This window comes from Pundamilia nyererei, unplaced genomic scaffold (genome assembly GCF_000239375.1).
Source record: "Pundamilia nyererei isolate P.nyererei 1_Seehausen unplaced genomic scaffold, PunNye1.0 scaffold00051, whole genome shotgun sequence".
NCBI lineage: Eukaryota > Metazoa > Chordata > Actinopteri > Cichliformes > Cichlidae > Pundamilia > Pundamilia nyererei.
The window spans coordinates 1109232-1124187 of NW_005187452.1; the positions used below are offsets into that span (position 1 = coordinate 1109232).

Consider the following 14956-nt stretch of genomic DNA (forward strand, 5'->3'; position numbering starts at 1 on the left):
GCGTGTTTGTGAGCAGACTTGCACACACCTACACATTGAACTGCAGACATCCAGACAGGAAAATATTCAAAAGGTAAGCACGGCGAAGGTCATCATTAGCATAGTATTAACAACCCTGTGTGTGAATGTCTGAGCACTTGTATTACTCACACACTACTCACAAATGTGTTTACACAGTCACACTGTGAGGACTTTTTTATGGGGATGAAGAGTGAAAAAAAAAATCATTAAATTTCAAAGTGAGTAATTTGATTTGAAGGCTACAATAAGGGTAAGTCTATGGAAATTGAATGCAATGTATGCAATGGCTAAAGAAATGGTAATACGACTCTTTGTGTGTGTGGGTCAAGCATAACTTGCATAACGTTGTGTAGTCAGATCCATGACACAGACAAAGGCATGTGAACGTGTGTGTGTTTGTGTGTGTGTGTGTGTTAGCTGTTTAATCAGATGGTTGATGTGTGTTTGTGTTTTAGCTGTGCGGTGGGTCACATATGTCACAGTGTCCTGTGGGACTAACACGGGGTCTCACGCTGACAGTGCATCAGGAACCCATACACCCACACAAAATACACAAGCCAAATTGCTGCACTGGCATATTTGGAGAAGGAGAAGGATTATTAGGTCAAACTACTTCACCAAGGACTTTAGTTCAGCGTTTCATGATGCAGAACACCTGCGTAGTTTAAACCATTCTTGTAAAACGTGTCTGGGTTTAAAAAAAAGGAAGAAAACCAGTCAGGAAATTCTAGATGGCTAAAATACCTGAACCATTAAATTTTTCAGTAATAGCCCAGAGGGTTTTTTTCCATCAATGAAACTAACCTCTGCTCTTGCAGTGGGGTTTCTGCGCAGACAAGAGCAGAAAACACATGTAATATAGGTAAGACACTTGAATTAGCAACTTCCAATTAAAGTTTCTTTATAACGTGCATAACTTCATCTCATGAGTAAAAACAAGCTGAAAGGAAGAGAGCAGGTTACATTTGTAATTTGATATTTTTCCTGCTGGGCATTCAGCAAGACAGTGCAAATTCTTTCCTTTTTTTTGGGTTTAATTAAAAATGATCTTAATACTTTAGCTATCCAGCACTATGGTCAACCTGCTGTCTTTAAATGTGTTTATAATAAACTGATTTGACTTACATGTTGTTTTAAGTTTCTCAGGATTTAACCACTTCTCTACTTACATGAAACGTATTCATTTTACTGATAATAGGTGTTATTAAAAAATTATTATATTGATTTAATGCACTTCATTAGCTGTGGGTATTGTACTGTTGAATCAACACTTTTCAGGAAGTAGTGTCAGGTGTCTGTTTGAACTCAAGGATCGAACACTCTAATACTATAAAAAGAACCAACCCCAAGGAAAAAAGAGTCAAAATAACTAATTTATGCAAGAACCGCTGGAGCGACTGAGTCACTTCACACATGAGAAACTTCTTACAAATAAAAATGCAAACAACAGATTTCAAAGTACAGAGACACGTGTTTTCTCTTCTTAGTGTGAAACTACTATCACAGTCTTCAAGGTGTTGCATCCACAGTGTAAAATAATGTAATACAACACATTTTTTCCAATGTCAAATTCCACTCCTGTTCATTCTTTGAAGGTTAAATCAGTGAAGCAAATTGGGACAAGTCAATAAAATCTATTTTTTATTAACAGACCCTTGAGCCACATGAGATATTTTGAAATTCAATGACCCCAAGATTTCTGCACTAGATTCATTGATACTATTGAGCTCATTTCCACGTCTTCATCAATCCATTTTAATTGCTTATCCAATTCAGGGTCACAGGCAGGCTGGAGACAATTCAGCTGACATTGGGCAAGAGGTGTAGTACACCCAGGACAGGTCACCAGTCTCTCACAGGGAGACAGACCACCATTCACACTCAAATTCATCTCTACTGCCAATTTAGATTCACCAAATAACCTAACATGCATGTCTTTGGACTGTGGGAGGAACTAGATCACCGAGAGGAAATTCACACAGGCAAACTCCACTTAGAAAGTCCCCATCCAAGTAATAAGGTGAACACCCACAATCTTATTGCTAACTATTGCCCACACACTATATGCCATCCTCATTTCCATATCCTCTTCCAGTAAGGTCATACTATTTTATGTCTATATTGAGACAGCTTTTAAATGAAGACATACACAGTACCTAAACAATGCTGATTGTTGTGCATGCGTTTTTTCTACGCTGCAATAAAGTTAGCCACAATGGGAACTTTAATCAGCCTGAAATGAACCCAGCCTCACAAATGACGCTTTAATTAGTGGTCTGGCAACTGAGACTCCCAACTAACCCCTGCTGTTCCTAACAATTTCCAACTGTCATACTCTCGAACTAATAAAAATACAGCATTTCCACACCACTTGTTGTCTTACAGTCTTTACAGCAAATTCCACTATGCCACTCTAAGTCTACATCTGACTCAACAGCTTTGCCTTATCAGCCCCGTGGCATATAATTTCAGCCTATTTGTTACCAATTAACTCAATGTCTGATATGAGGCCCATTGTTTTATAACTAAAATTCAGTCAGCTGTAGCAGAAGGACATCAGACCCAAAGGCAAAGAGCAGTCAAAAGTTAAATTTGTCTAGTGATAAGTAATGTCACATTAATTCATAATCAAGTTTTAAAAACAAACAATAATAAGAAAACCTATTCAGTGTAGAAAAGGTAAGAAATGTGAGCTGCATATCTGTATATATGATGCATTTGTACGCCCAGGTGAATGTACACTCTGGGACTCCTGGAAATATCCTGGCTATTGAGAAATGCTGCACTAATGAAAATAAAACTGATTATATAGACTACCCACAGAAACAAACGATACACCTGTCAAAGAAAATGAGAAAAGGCAGGAGTCCAAGTGGATTAATACTAGTCTTTGAGATTAGTGTCTTACAGTAATCCATCACATTAATTCCCTCAAAACAAGAAAAGCAATATAGACTAAAGCGAGCTCATTGATTTTGGTAATATGTTCAATCAGGCAAAATGGGAAACTCCAAGACAGAAATCAAAATGATCTCGCCTATGTTTTTCATTTTGTTTTGGCAGTGACAGTATTGGATAAACAGCTTCACATACAATTATGATCCCAAATCCCAAAGGCTCTTTGGTTTCTGCTCCTTTTTCTTTGCAGCTGGTCAAATGGGGGTTGGACAAATTACAGCATCCTTATGATTTATGGCAACAATAATGCTGACGACACACCAACACAGTAAGCAAGAGCATGATTACAAGTCCCCTCTTTCATGAGCAACAAAGTTAATAAGTGCCAGTGACCAAATGCCACAGTTAATGAAGGAGCAAGTTATTTTTGGACGCTATGAAACTGAGCATAACCACTTGTGTGTGACTTCCTACACACTTTTTCAGATACGCTATAAGACAGAAGGACAAACAAAACTAAGAAATTTACCTTGCTGGAATAAGGTCCAGGGATGAGCAGTTTTAGTGCCTGTCGTTTCAGCTCTGTCAGCCTTGCATTGCAGTTCTCACACCATATCCCTCTTTCACTTCCAGGGGAACTTCCACTGCCTGAGGCCGGCGATCCTGTCCCAAAACCTGGTGAGCCACCTAGCGAACCGGGTGATCCTGTCCCAATGCCTGGGGAGATGGTCCCAGGTGACCCAGAGAAGGATCCTGGTGAGGAGATTCCTGAGCCTGGGGATGGTGTTCCCGTGGAGCTGGGCATGGAGCCAGCACCCTCCGGGGCGGGGCGTGTGCCGGAGCGGGTGGTCTCATCATAGGCCTTTCGGTACCATGTGTCCGGGAAGAAGGAGGAAGATTTGGTCGGCGATGTGTCAGGGACCTAAGAAAAAATTTTCCGAAGAGAAAAAATTAATGATGGTGTATTTCCAAGATGCAAATTTTTACAGTCACTGCAGGAAAGTCAAAATATGTATATAATATAATCATTGTGTTTATGTGCATTACACCGACAGCACATGGCCAGTATATCAATCTGCACCTGCCTTTGTGTACTAATATAGAGATATGTTTCTGAAATAAAGTTAAAGCAAGTAAACATTTCTTTAATTAAAAATTCAACAACTAATTGTTCTGCTTTAACAAAAAAATGAATACCCAAATCACAGATTCAGCATCCATTGTTATTCCACAATCAACACTAAAAATGTTGATTTCTCTTAAAAAAAAAAAAGGCTAAGCAGACACAGAGTGTCCTGTGAATAACCCACACAGGAAATGTGTGATCAGGGATCAAGATTAGACGGAGTCTTACCTAACATTAGGACATTAAATTAGACAGACATTCAGTTAAAAACCTACAAACAGAGAATGACATTAAACATTTCCTGCAATGGAACGACAAGTCATCCTACTGAGTGCTTCCATAAACCACTAAATAGGATTAAGCCAGGATAGACCTGTTATTTTGTTCTACTCAACCACATGGGAACATCAAACAAGCAGCAAAGAGTGGAGAATTTGATCTTTTGCGGCTGGGTAAATCCAGTCAGAGAACAGACCCATTGATGTGGTGGAGGCTGTAAAGGTTGGGCACTCCTGTGATCTTTCTCTCGAGGGCTATAATAAGGCAGCAAAGAGTTGAGGCTGATAAATGGGAACGCTCAATCATCTCCAAATGAAGAGGTGGATATATTGTGCCAAACGGCGTGTTATAAATTATTGTTAATTAGTCTTTGTAGATGATAGGCAGTGACACAGGTGTGACTATAATAGTCTTCACTGATTTAGCACTTTGGTGCTCAGCAAGTGCTACTTCTGGGGATCATTCAGTGAAAATGCATGCCAGCGTTGTGACACCATAACACCATAAGCACTGATATTTGAAGTGTGATCTTCACAAAGCAATCAGCAGCAGGAACACAAATCTTACAAGAACCTTCAAGTTTCATGTTTATGTCACCCTGAAAACGAAGCAAACGGCAGTCTCCTATAAAAATGGGTGGAGTGTGAGATGAAGTGCATGCAGCAGTGAACGGATGATAAGTTTTAATGTTTACCAGGCTGATTGGGAACAGAGGTGTGTCCACCCCTCGGCTGCTGGAATGAATAACCTACCCCATATTTTCTGCTCCGGCTGCTCACAGACCTCTCCTTAGTCCCCGACAGTGAAGTCATGTTGGAGGTGAGAGGAATGGGGAGGAGGAGAGGAGAGGAGAAAGAACCTCTGCTACAGCTTCACATCCAAAAATAAAAAAATAAAAAAATAAAAAATAAAGACCACCGGATCAATTTCAATTAACCACACGCCCCAGCAGTTTGCTCTTCTCGGGCTGGTGGTAACCTCACGCCACTTCCAGATGCATGATGAACCCAGTTACATCCCCATGCTGCGTCTAAGAGACACACAATAAAAAATCACAGATGGTTTCGGTCTCTTCTTAACAAACCGCACGGTTTGTTGCGTCTAAAATAGCCCTCGAATTACTCCTAAAAGCACACAAGAATCACACAGGTCGGTGAAAAAGACCGCTCCCCTTCAGCAGAGTCTATGAGCTGAATGAAGCTCTCTGTTCAACAGCGCTCTAGAGTGGCACCGCACTCAGCCCAGCCTCTCTCCATCAGCTCTGCGTCTCAGGCTGGCCAGGTAAAGCAAACACCCCCACCCCCCTCAGGGGGTAGCTGAAATTCCGACGCACGGCGCAGGTCTCCTTCTCTAACTAGACCGTGTGAGATTCGGCTGGTTCAGACCACTGCTACAGAAGTCATCTCCTCGTTGTTTGTACTTTGAGTGTTACTATCTGCGCCCTCCTCTTGACTTCCTGCGGCTCCGCCGAAGCCAGCAGTTGACTGAAGAGAGAGGAGCAAGAACGCACATCTGGATGAAGGCGGGGCCAATTTATCCCTCATCTGCCTCAGGCCAATGCACGTCCAAAGGTGCCAGTTGAGTGACAGGTGGATTTCTGCCTGATTAAAGTGGAAAGTGGTGGAGTTTAGGAACATAACTTTAAGGTGTTTTAAAAAAATTGTAAGCTTTCAAGTCATTTTGACCAAAGCTATAAAAACTTTGTATTTATGCGAGATTCATTTTTGGACAGTATGGACTGAGAAAAAATATACTTACATATAAATAACAATTAAACCGATTTTCTATGAGGAAAATCCAACGAATGGAGGCATTTCAAAGACTTTACTTATTTATTTGTATTTTATTTTTTTTAGTTTGGTGTCTTGGAAGTACTTAGATTTTAATTCCTGATTACAGCCCCGAAAACCTCTCAATCAAGCAGGCAGTGGTATCAGATAGAATAAAATGGATGAAGAAAATCATCAAATTACAACGAGACTAAAAAATGTTAAATAACTGTGTACTCAGTGTCAAAGACATCTCAGCCCTGTTGCTGTAAGCTTAACCACCGGCCTTTGACCTCTGTCAGTCAAACAGAAACAAAAACAAATAAAAAAGTGTCAATTGTGACTTTTCAGCAGGTAAAGCTGTAGGGTGGTGAGCCCCTAATTGAAGAAAATATCTGTAGAAAGCAAAGCTAGGACTGTAGCATTAAGATCCACGCAGGAGCAGCAGCAATACTTCTACGTGATGGAAAGTTTTAGGAAACCCATGTGAACACAGGATGAGTGGTCACACAGTGCCCTCTGTTGTTCCCAGGAGGGCATTGCGGTTGAAACCAGACACCAACAGGTAAGTGAAAGTAGACTGTTGAACAGACCTGTTTCCCATCCTTTCCCACTCTTTTTCCTTTTTAATGACTGCGTAATCAGAGAAGATTTTGCTTTTTTTCTTTCTTGCTTAGTCTTTCACACTTTTTTACCAGAAGAGATTTTGCTGCACTAAAGGTGAGTGTCGATTTTAGAGAAAGAAGTGGTATTGTGAGCGCTCTGCAGTTGGGTAGTGTCGCTTTGACTTACACTTTTAACACAGAAATTTCAAAAAGAAACAAACAAACAAAAAACCTACAGGCATGCTGTTTTTAATTTTGCAAATGGTTAGCACGTCTAACAGGACAAAAGTCCTGGGCTCAAATCCGGGGTTGTGTAGCCTTGCTTTGTATAGTCTGCATGTTCTCCCTGCCCATAATTGTGAAAGTGGACTTGTGTGGTTGTCTCTAGGTTTTCGCTCTGCGAGAATTTGGACAAGCAGGTTGTACTCTGCTACCCCTATGATAAACTAGATAAGCTTCAACGCTGAATTAGAGCACAGCAGTAAATAATAAATAAATAAATAGAATAAAACGAAATAAATACAAATAAAAAAGATTACACGAATAGCAAAACAAGCTTTTTTATGTGTCTCTGTAAAACTCTGTGGATCTGGAAGCAAGTTACAGTAAAAAAAAAAAAGTCACATGACTGTCTTTTTTTCTATGTGTGTATATATATAACTTATTGAATTTGGTAGCTTTTTGTGAGATTGGAAGACAATGTCGCTTTAGAGTTAATACAGCAAAAAATGGGGGCAGTTTCAAAAAATTCAAAATTAAACCCGGTATGTTTGGGTGGCATTTTTTTCATATTACATTTTTATTTGAATTATTTAATTCTTGCCTCCTACCCATGCATAAGCCTATTAAAATCTCTTCTAAACAGTATATAGCTGCAAGTTGTGCACACATCCTGTGCTCAACCACAACACTAAATCCGTGAACAGCCAAGCGTGTCCTTCTCGCTTTTTCAGACATAAAATCACGCCCTCCGGTCCAGATGGTGGCGGCAAATCTTTTAGTGTGGTATACAGTCCACGAGAAATAACAAACATTTGTTAACAGGAATTGTCTGCACGACGCATTGCTTTCACTATTGACTGCAGGTTTTGTTTCGGGGTTAGGAACTCCTTTTTTTCGTGCAACTTTTGGTAACGGTGAATGTTTACATGCAACAACTATGTCAAGGGTTTTAACTGGAGCTAAAAGCTAGCGAGTGGCACAAAAATACCGAGTTTAGGGTTCCTAAGGTAAGTGGCTAGTTGTAGCTCTTGTCATTACTTCGCTTGACTCGGGCAGAGGTGGTCAGTCAGTCGCTATTTTTTATGGGTCTACGTCGTAGTTTGTTGCATTGCTTGTTTTAGTTGATCCGTACGTCAACGTTATTGCATTATATAAAGGGCGGAATAGTGACATGGCTTTAGTGTGACAAGTGGCGCATAACTACAATACGGAACTGTGTAAACCCCCGTGAACAACTTTGTGATTTGTTAGAAACTAGGTTTTTATGCCTGTTTACTAGCGAGCAAGTCTTGTTAGCAAGCGAGCGCTCTTATCTGGTTGACCTGCAGCACATCTTGGGCGTTGCGCTGTTACTGCACCGTTAAACTTTGTTTTTCAAATGTTTGTTGTGCCGTTTGCACATGTATGGTTTTCTTAAAACCCAAATTCATAAATGGTAGAGTTTCCCGTTAAAAAGGTACTTAGACGCCCAGTTCCAGGACACTGTTGTCTCCGTGACAACAGCTTTTCCGCATATTTGTGAATTCACTACGCATGTCAAGAATAACCTGCGAATATCGCGTTTAGTGCCAAACTCATCCAAGGCGAAAGTACGGCCTACTAAGCATGCCGATTGAGCAACATCGCCTTACTTTACTTTTTTTTTTTTAAATCAGGCATAAAGCTACTGCGGCTACCGGTTTATCCACCCTGGCGCCTACTACGGACCTTCAACTCCCCCAAATAAAGAAAATAAGCCCCGATTAATGTCAGATCGCTGGTATTCCGGTGTCCCAATGAACTCCAGGGAAAGCTTTCCACAAGGAGGAATACAACAAATATTACAGCAATGAAAGGTAATCAAAACTTTTATGAACGAGAACTCTGAGTTACATTTTAGAAAGTCGTTGAGACAGCCAGATGTTTTTATATGAACACACAAATTTACTCAAAATGACCACGTGATTTTTTTTTTTCTCTCCCCCCTAGGCGCACCTGGAAAAACAAGGAAAAAGGAACCTAAAAAGAAGTCGCCAGAGAAAGACCCCTCAGATGCGGTTTTGTCTCCCAGCACAGATGATTCAAGTGCTGTGCCAGGCAGCGGCAACTGCAGCGACTGCGGCCTTGTCTTTTCAATAGAGGCTAGTACTCCAAAAAATGAAAGGGAGAAAATGAGGTTTGCACAAGAAGCCTGCTTGACCTCCACACCAGTCTACAGCACCACCTATGATGTCCCATCAACCATTTCAGGCTCCCCTCCTGAAGGGGAGCTACAATACACTGAGTTCATCACTCAGATAAAGGTATGGTATAAAAGTGAAATTTATATATTTTTATAATCCCACATAGCTTCAATGAATTCAGTTTCCTTTTATGTTCTGTTTTATGTCCTAATTTCCTTCGGGATTAATAAAGTATTCTGATTCTGATTTAGACAACAGCGGTAGATTCACAGTCAAAACCTCAACGTAAGCGTAAGAGACCGGTTAAACAAAGACAGACAAAGACGCAAACGCAGACCGAAGGTAAAACCGATGATCCTCCAGTCAAGTGCCGGCGTGGTAGGAAGCCAAAAAGAGAGACTGGGAATTTAAATAAAGAGAAATCATCCTCCCGCTCCAGGCCAAGATTTGAACTCCAGAAGGCTGAAGCAGAAAGTCAAGGTAGTGTATTATTCAGTACTGTTGTCCCCAAGCACAGCCAGTTCTGTGAAGCCACATTTTTTACATTTGTTTTTTATTTTGCACAGTCTGTCTTGCATGTCATGTGTTTTTAATTGGCATGGAGAGCTGCAGGTGTGCTCTAATTCTGTCTCTTCTTAACTCCACAATAGATGACTCCATGATGTCTTCGGATCTTTCAATAGAACTGAGTCATCATGAAGAACAGCTGTCTACTTTGTCCTACCAGAAGGATGACATAAGTGATGAGGAGGACGAGGAAGAGCTCCCAAGTTTCCTGATGCGGACAGACGAAAGTGAGCGAGACCACAAGGATAACTGGAGTCTGTGACGGTACAGGACACTTTGAGTTGATTTGTTTATTTTTGTTTTGACTTTCAGAGCCCCCATCCATTACCGAAGGAGCATTTGTGTGGCACAAATATAGAAACTATCCATATTGGCCTGCATTGGTGAGTACATAATGGTGACATGTGATAAAATCACAATTTAGCAGATTCTGGTTAATGTTTTCCTTTTCTTTTATTGAATCAATGCCTTAAATGCTTTTTTGATACGTGCTGTCAGTCAGCCTACTATTGTATATCTTGAATTTACTAGATGATGAATCAAAAAAAGTGTTCACTGTTAAAATGACAATAATTGCCCATGAAAAACATTGACTCACCTTTTGTTTTGTTTTTTATTTGTTGTTTTGTTTGCTGTAGGTAAAAAGTGTGAACAGAAAGCACAGAAAAGCCAGTATCATCTTCATTGATGACTCAATCATTGAGAAAAAGAAAGGGTAGGATGTTTTCTCTTTTTGCTTTGTTGTTTCTTGCTTGTCTTTAGGTGATACATACACTCACCAGCCACTTTACAAAGTACACCTTGGTTGGACATGTAGGTCCACAATGTGGATCTCCCTTTACACCATACTCCAAAGGTCATTTGAGAACCGTGAACCCACTGTCATGTTCAAGAAAGTACTTTGAGATTATTTGAGCTTTGCGAAATGGTGCTTTATCTTTCTGGAAGGGATAAAGGGTGATGGACATGGTCAGTAACAATGCTCAAGTAGGCTGGGGCATTTAAACAATGCTAAAGTGGTACTAAGGGTCCTAAAATGTGGCATGAAAATATCAATCCTCACTATTGCATCACCACTAGCAGCCTGAGCCATTGAGACAAGGCAGGATAGATCCATGCTTTCATGTCGTTTATGCCAAATTCTGATTCTACCATCTGAATAATGGTCAACAGACCAGGCACCATTTTTCCCATCTTCTATTTCTCCAGTTGGAAATGTACAATTTTTGGTGAGCCGTTGTGATTTGTAGCCTACCGGTAGGTTTCCTGTTCTTAGCTGATAGTAGTGGCACCCACTGCTGCCTAGTAAATCCTAGCAATCATTGTGTGGGAAAGTCCAGCTTATAAAATATTCATGGAAGTCCAACTGGCAGCAACATCCATTTAAAGACATTTAAATCACCTTTGTTCCCCATTCTAATGCTCAGTCTGAATTTCAGCAGGTTGTCTTGGTCATGTCTACATGCCTAAATGCATCGGGTTATTGCCATGTGATTAGCTAATTAGATATTTGCATTAAGAATTTGAACTGTATCCAATGAAGTGGCTGATTAGTGTATGCACATTACTTAGTGTTGTTACATTTATGTTATTTAAATAAACGTTTCAGTTGGGTGTTTGTGTTTCTAAAGGTTTGCTGTGGCTCTAAAATGCTTGAAACCTTTTGACTGTGAAGAAGCTAATGAACTCATGGTAAGAACTGCTCACAGAGTATGTTCGGATTTCTGAAAATGTTCACTTGACACAACGGTAAACAGTTTTTGCTTTTTTGTTGGTTTTAAACAGTGTAAAGCCAAAGAAAGCTATGATGCTGCAATATCATGGTCCCTGGATCTCATAACCGACTACAGATTTCGGATTGGTGAGTTGCTTATGTAATGCCTCAGCAAGCAGAAACACTGTTGTGTGTGATATGTTGTTTAAACAATATTGGGATGATATCACTGAATTAGCTGCAGTACTAATTATGTTTTATCTTTGTAGCATGTGGCTCATTTTCTGGCTCCTTCATACAGTACTTTGATCACGATATGAGTAAGTTTCATCCTTGACCTGGAATCAGAAATTTCAATGAGGCTAGCACAGAATTAAAAAGTTGAATACACCTACAGATTCGCTAGGCCCCGATGTTGCTCTTGACTGCTGGTCTGAATTGGTTTAGGTTATCCTGTGAGGAGGAGGTATCCAAAGGCAGCTTCAGAGAGACTAACCATCATCAGTGATTCAACAATGGAGGAGCCATGTGATGTTAAGGAGGACAGCTTTAGTGAACAGCAGAAGGAAATAAGGTGTTCAAAGAGGTTGCTGCCAGATCGGACCCATGCTGCCCACAACCGCGCAAATGAGAAGCTCGTACATTTCATTGTCAAGCAACACATGGTCGACGCACACCTCCTGGTATGAATGACTCTGTTGCTTTTCTGCTGGTGTAATTCTTGTTCTATATCATTTAATCCAATATAGGTATACCAAGAAACTGTTCAGTGTGCATAGCAGTGACTTGGCCGATAGAGTTTTAGGGGGTGATTGTTTGTGTTCCTCAAAAAGCTACAGTTCTGGTGTCACTTCACTAAAATTATGTAAATGTTGCAGCAGTGCTGAGTAATGAGTGCTGCTTTGATCTTTTAGGACAGCCCAAACTGAAACAGAAGCAGAAAGCAGAGTTTTTTACCAGCTCAAAATAATTTAATATTCTGAGTAATTTGGACTATTTGTTTTCCTTTATGCCACCAAAGTTTTATGAGATGAAAACTCATATTTGGTTTCTGTGGCTCAACTTAGGCTTGAAACTTTCCTGCTCAAATTATGTAACTTTTCAGCTTTTGAGTTATTGACTGCAACAGTGCCGGATCTAGTGCCCCCGCTAACCTGACCCCACTGTGGGCTGCCCATTGTGGGCTGTGTGGGTACGCCAGTACTGGGGGTAGTGGGTTTGCCCATTTAAAAAGCCCATAAAGGGGCCCCCAAAAGGTAAAACTGCTGCCAGCCCTGTGTGGGAACACCCAACTGTGAGACCCATGTGAGAAATGTGTGGGTTTGCCCCAACCCACACAGCTTCACAGTTCACCCACTGCACAAGCACGTTTGTAGGCCACGGTTTTCATCTGTTTTTACAATACAGAATCACAATACATATAAAGACTGGGTGAGGTTGAAACACCAATCAACAACAAGGGCTTTGAAGTGCTGCAAGAGAAGAGCCCTGTTCTGCCCTACTAATGAAGTTACAATAGATCCAAACAAAAGCCTTTCAACTGTAATTCTTCGTGGAAACCAAATATGCCTTGACTTTGACTTCCTCTTTTAGCTGGCGTTACCATCTTGGAAGTTTAGAAAAAACACATGATGACCAGCTGACTTAAAACATGTAGCCACTGGTGACCTTTCATCTGAATTCCTTTAGTTGCTTTTATGTGCAGAGATCCCTTTTTTGTGTCTGTTTGTTTGTTTTTGTTTTAATAAATCTTGATTAGTTTTCACAGCATATACCAGCCCAAATGTGGATTTCAACAACTAAATCATAAACAACAGATTTGTTTTTTGTTTTGTTTTTTATTTTAAACTTATTTCCAGTGTGTGGAAACAAATGCACGTCTCCTTTGGCCATAGCATCACATTTGCCACAGTTACATAGGTCTGGAAATTAAAGATAGTCAAAGACTAGACATTTAAATTCAACTTGCCATCATTTATGTTCTTCTTAGTTCCTTGTTATAGTAATGGAAAGAAGGATCGGGATAGATTTTTATTAACACTTTTTTTTTTTTTAAATTTCATTTATATAGTACAATACTAAGGTTATCATCAACAAATGCATATTATTTTTCTGTTATAAAGGTTAATGTTTTACCTTGATTGATGACATACCACTCATGATTATATGCTATTATTTGCTGATGCTGATAACTGCTTATAGCTGAAATGCCCTAGTTTGCCATTAGGTAAACGCAAAGAGGTACTTATAAGTGAGTACCAATATTTTGTTTGTCCTAACTATTTATCAAGACCAGGTGTCCTATGCTCTTATAAGTTTCTGAATTGCGCGCTCTGTTAGTATGACACCAGAGCAAAGTCAAAAGCCGTCTCTGTTAAGACGTGGAGATTTATTTGAATAAAGTACGGGTGGTAGAGGCCACAACGAATGTAAGCTGACCTCGATTTTAGTATACTTACAAATTTAAGTTCACCCCAGTAATGTCCAATACTTTCAGGAGCTCAACCAGTTATGCAAAGAGTGTGCCAGAGCATGCAAAAATTAAGCAAACATATGGGTGAATATTGAAAGTATTTGCATATGAATGCTATAATTTTTTTTTTTTTCTCAGTTGCAGTTCTTTTTAAAATCTGACATCTGAGCTGCGCCACACTAAGATGTGATGGCATAAGAAACCATAATTGATTGAATAAATCTCTTCCCATTGTATCACACTTCCTACAGGCTGTGATCCATGGACAGGAGAAGTCCAGGTGGCTTCGCTCCTTCTTAAGTGACAATCGTAGACGAGTGGTGAACATATACCTTGAAGATGACCATCAGCTCGACCAAGTCTACTGCTACCTAAATGAGCTCTATACAGCAGCTGTGGCCAACGCCCCCTGCGTAGCTGATGTGAAATCCATGGATCGTGTCCCTTTTGTCCTGGATGTGCTTCTTCCTGAGGTGAGCTAAAGCCTGCATGAGTGCTCACAGGTTTTGTTTGCAATGTTTCCTGATATGCAGTTCAGTTTCTGTAGTCCAGGTGTTATGAGTTTGTTTCTGTGCAGGCCATTATTTATGCCATTGCTGGAGTGGACAACATTTCAGTAAAAACAGCAGAAGAAAAATACCTCAGGGGGCGGCGTATAAGTAACAGGTAAGACTTTCATATGTTAAATTTTTAAAAAGAATGACTTCATTGATAAATACTAATTTTTTTTGTTGTTGTTGTTGTTTCAGAGAAAGGCAGCAGTTTGATTTAAAGATTGAGCAGCAAATGAGGAAGAAATCACATCCAAACACTTCCATTATTCTCTGACTGTCGGTCTGAGTGTCAAGATTTGTGACATTTTGAGTGTTTTAAGTTTTGTGTATAAGTAATGCAGCCATAACCGGTGTGCCTTGCAATCAATCACTGCACTGTTTTTTTTTTTTTTTGTATACTTGTAAAAAGTGAATATCAAGCATATAATAAAACCTAAAAACAGGTCATGAAATGTAATCATGAAAGGCAGTTTCATCACCTAACTTTATTCCGTAAGTGGAAATGTACACATGGCCAAATCGCTTCTCAAGCAGCTCAAGTATTAATGATCTGTCTGCATGTGCTT

General features: G+C 40.0%; 2 protein-coding genes across 2 annotated transcripts in view; one reads left to right on the forward strand and one right to left on the reverse strand.

The window, feature by feature from the left end:
- LOC102197193 (kinesin-like protein KIF26B) overlaps positions 1–5193 on the reverse strand; it is a 28966-nt gene extending 23773 nt beyond the window's left edge. The window contains exons 1-2 of the mRNA XM_005733404.1: positions 5077–5193; positions 3449–3841 (exon numbers count right to left, since the gene is read on the reverse strand). Coding sequence (XP_005733461.1) covers positions 3449–3841; positions 5077–5136 — 453 coding nt within the window. The 5' untranslated portion in view covers positions 5137–5193. The remainder of the gene's footprint in view (positions 1–3448; positions 3842–5076) is intronic.
- Positions 5194–7639: 2446 nt separating this feature from the next.
- Positions 7640–14956, forward strand: LOC102195212 (PWWP domain-containing protein MUM1). Its single transcript, XM_005733304.1, has 14 exons — positions 7640–7927; positions 8576–8755; positions 8889–9202; positions 9334–9562; positions 9733–9876; positions 9962–10032; positions 10288–10364; positions 11281–11341; positions 11435–11510; positions 11633–11683; positions 11811–12046; positions 14088–14309; positions 14414–14502; positions 14586–14956. Exons 2-14 carry the CDS (start codon positions 8749–8751, stop codon positions 14662–14664), a joined length of 1656 nt encoding a protein of 551 aa, XP_005733361.1. The 5' UTR covers positions 7640–7927; positions 8576–8748; the 3' UTR covers positions 14665–14956.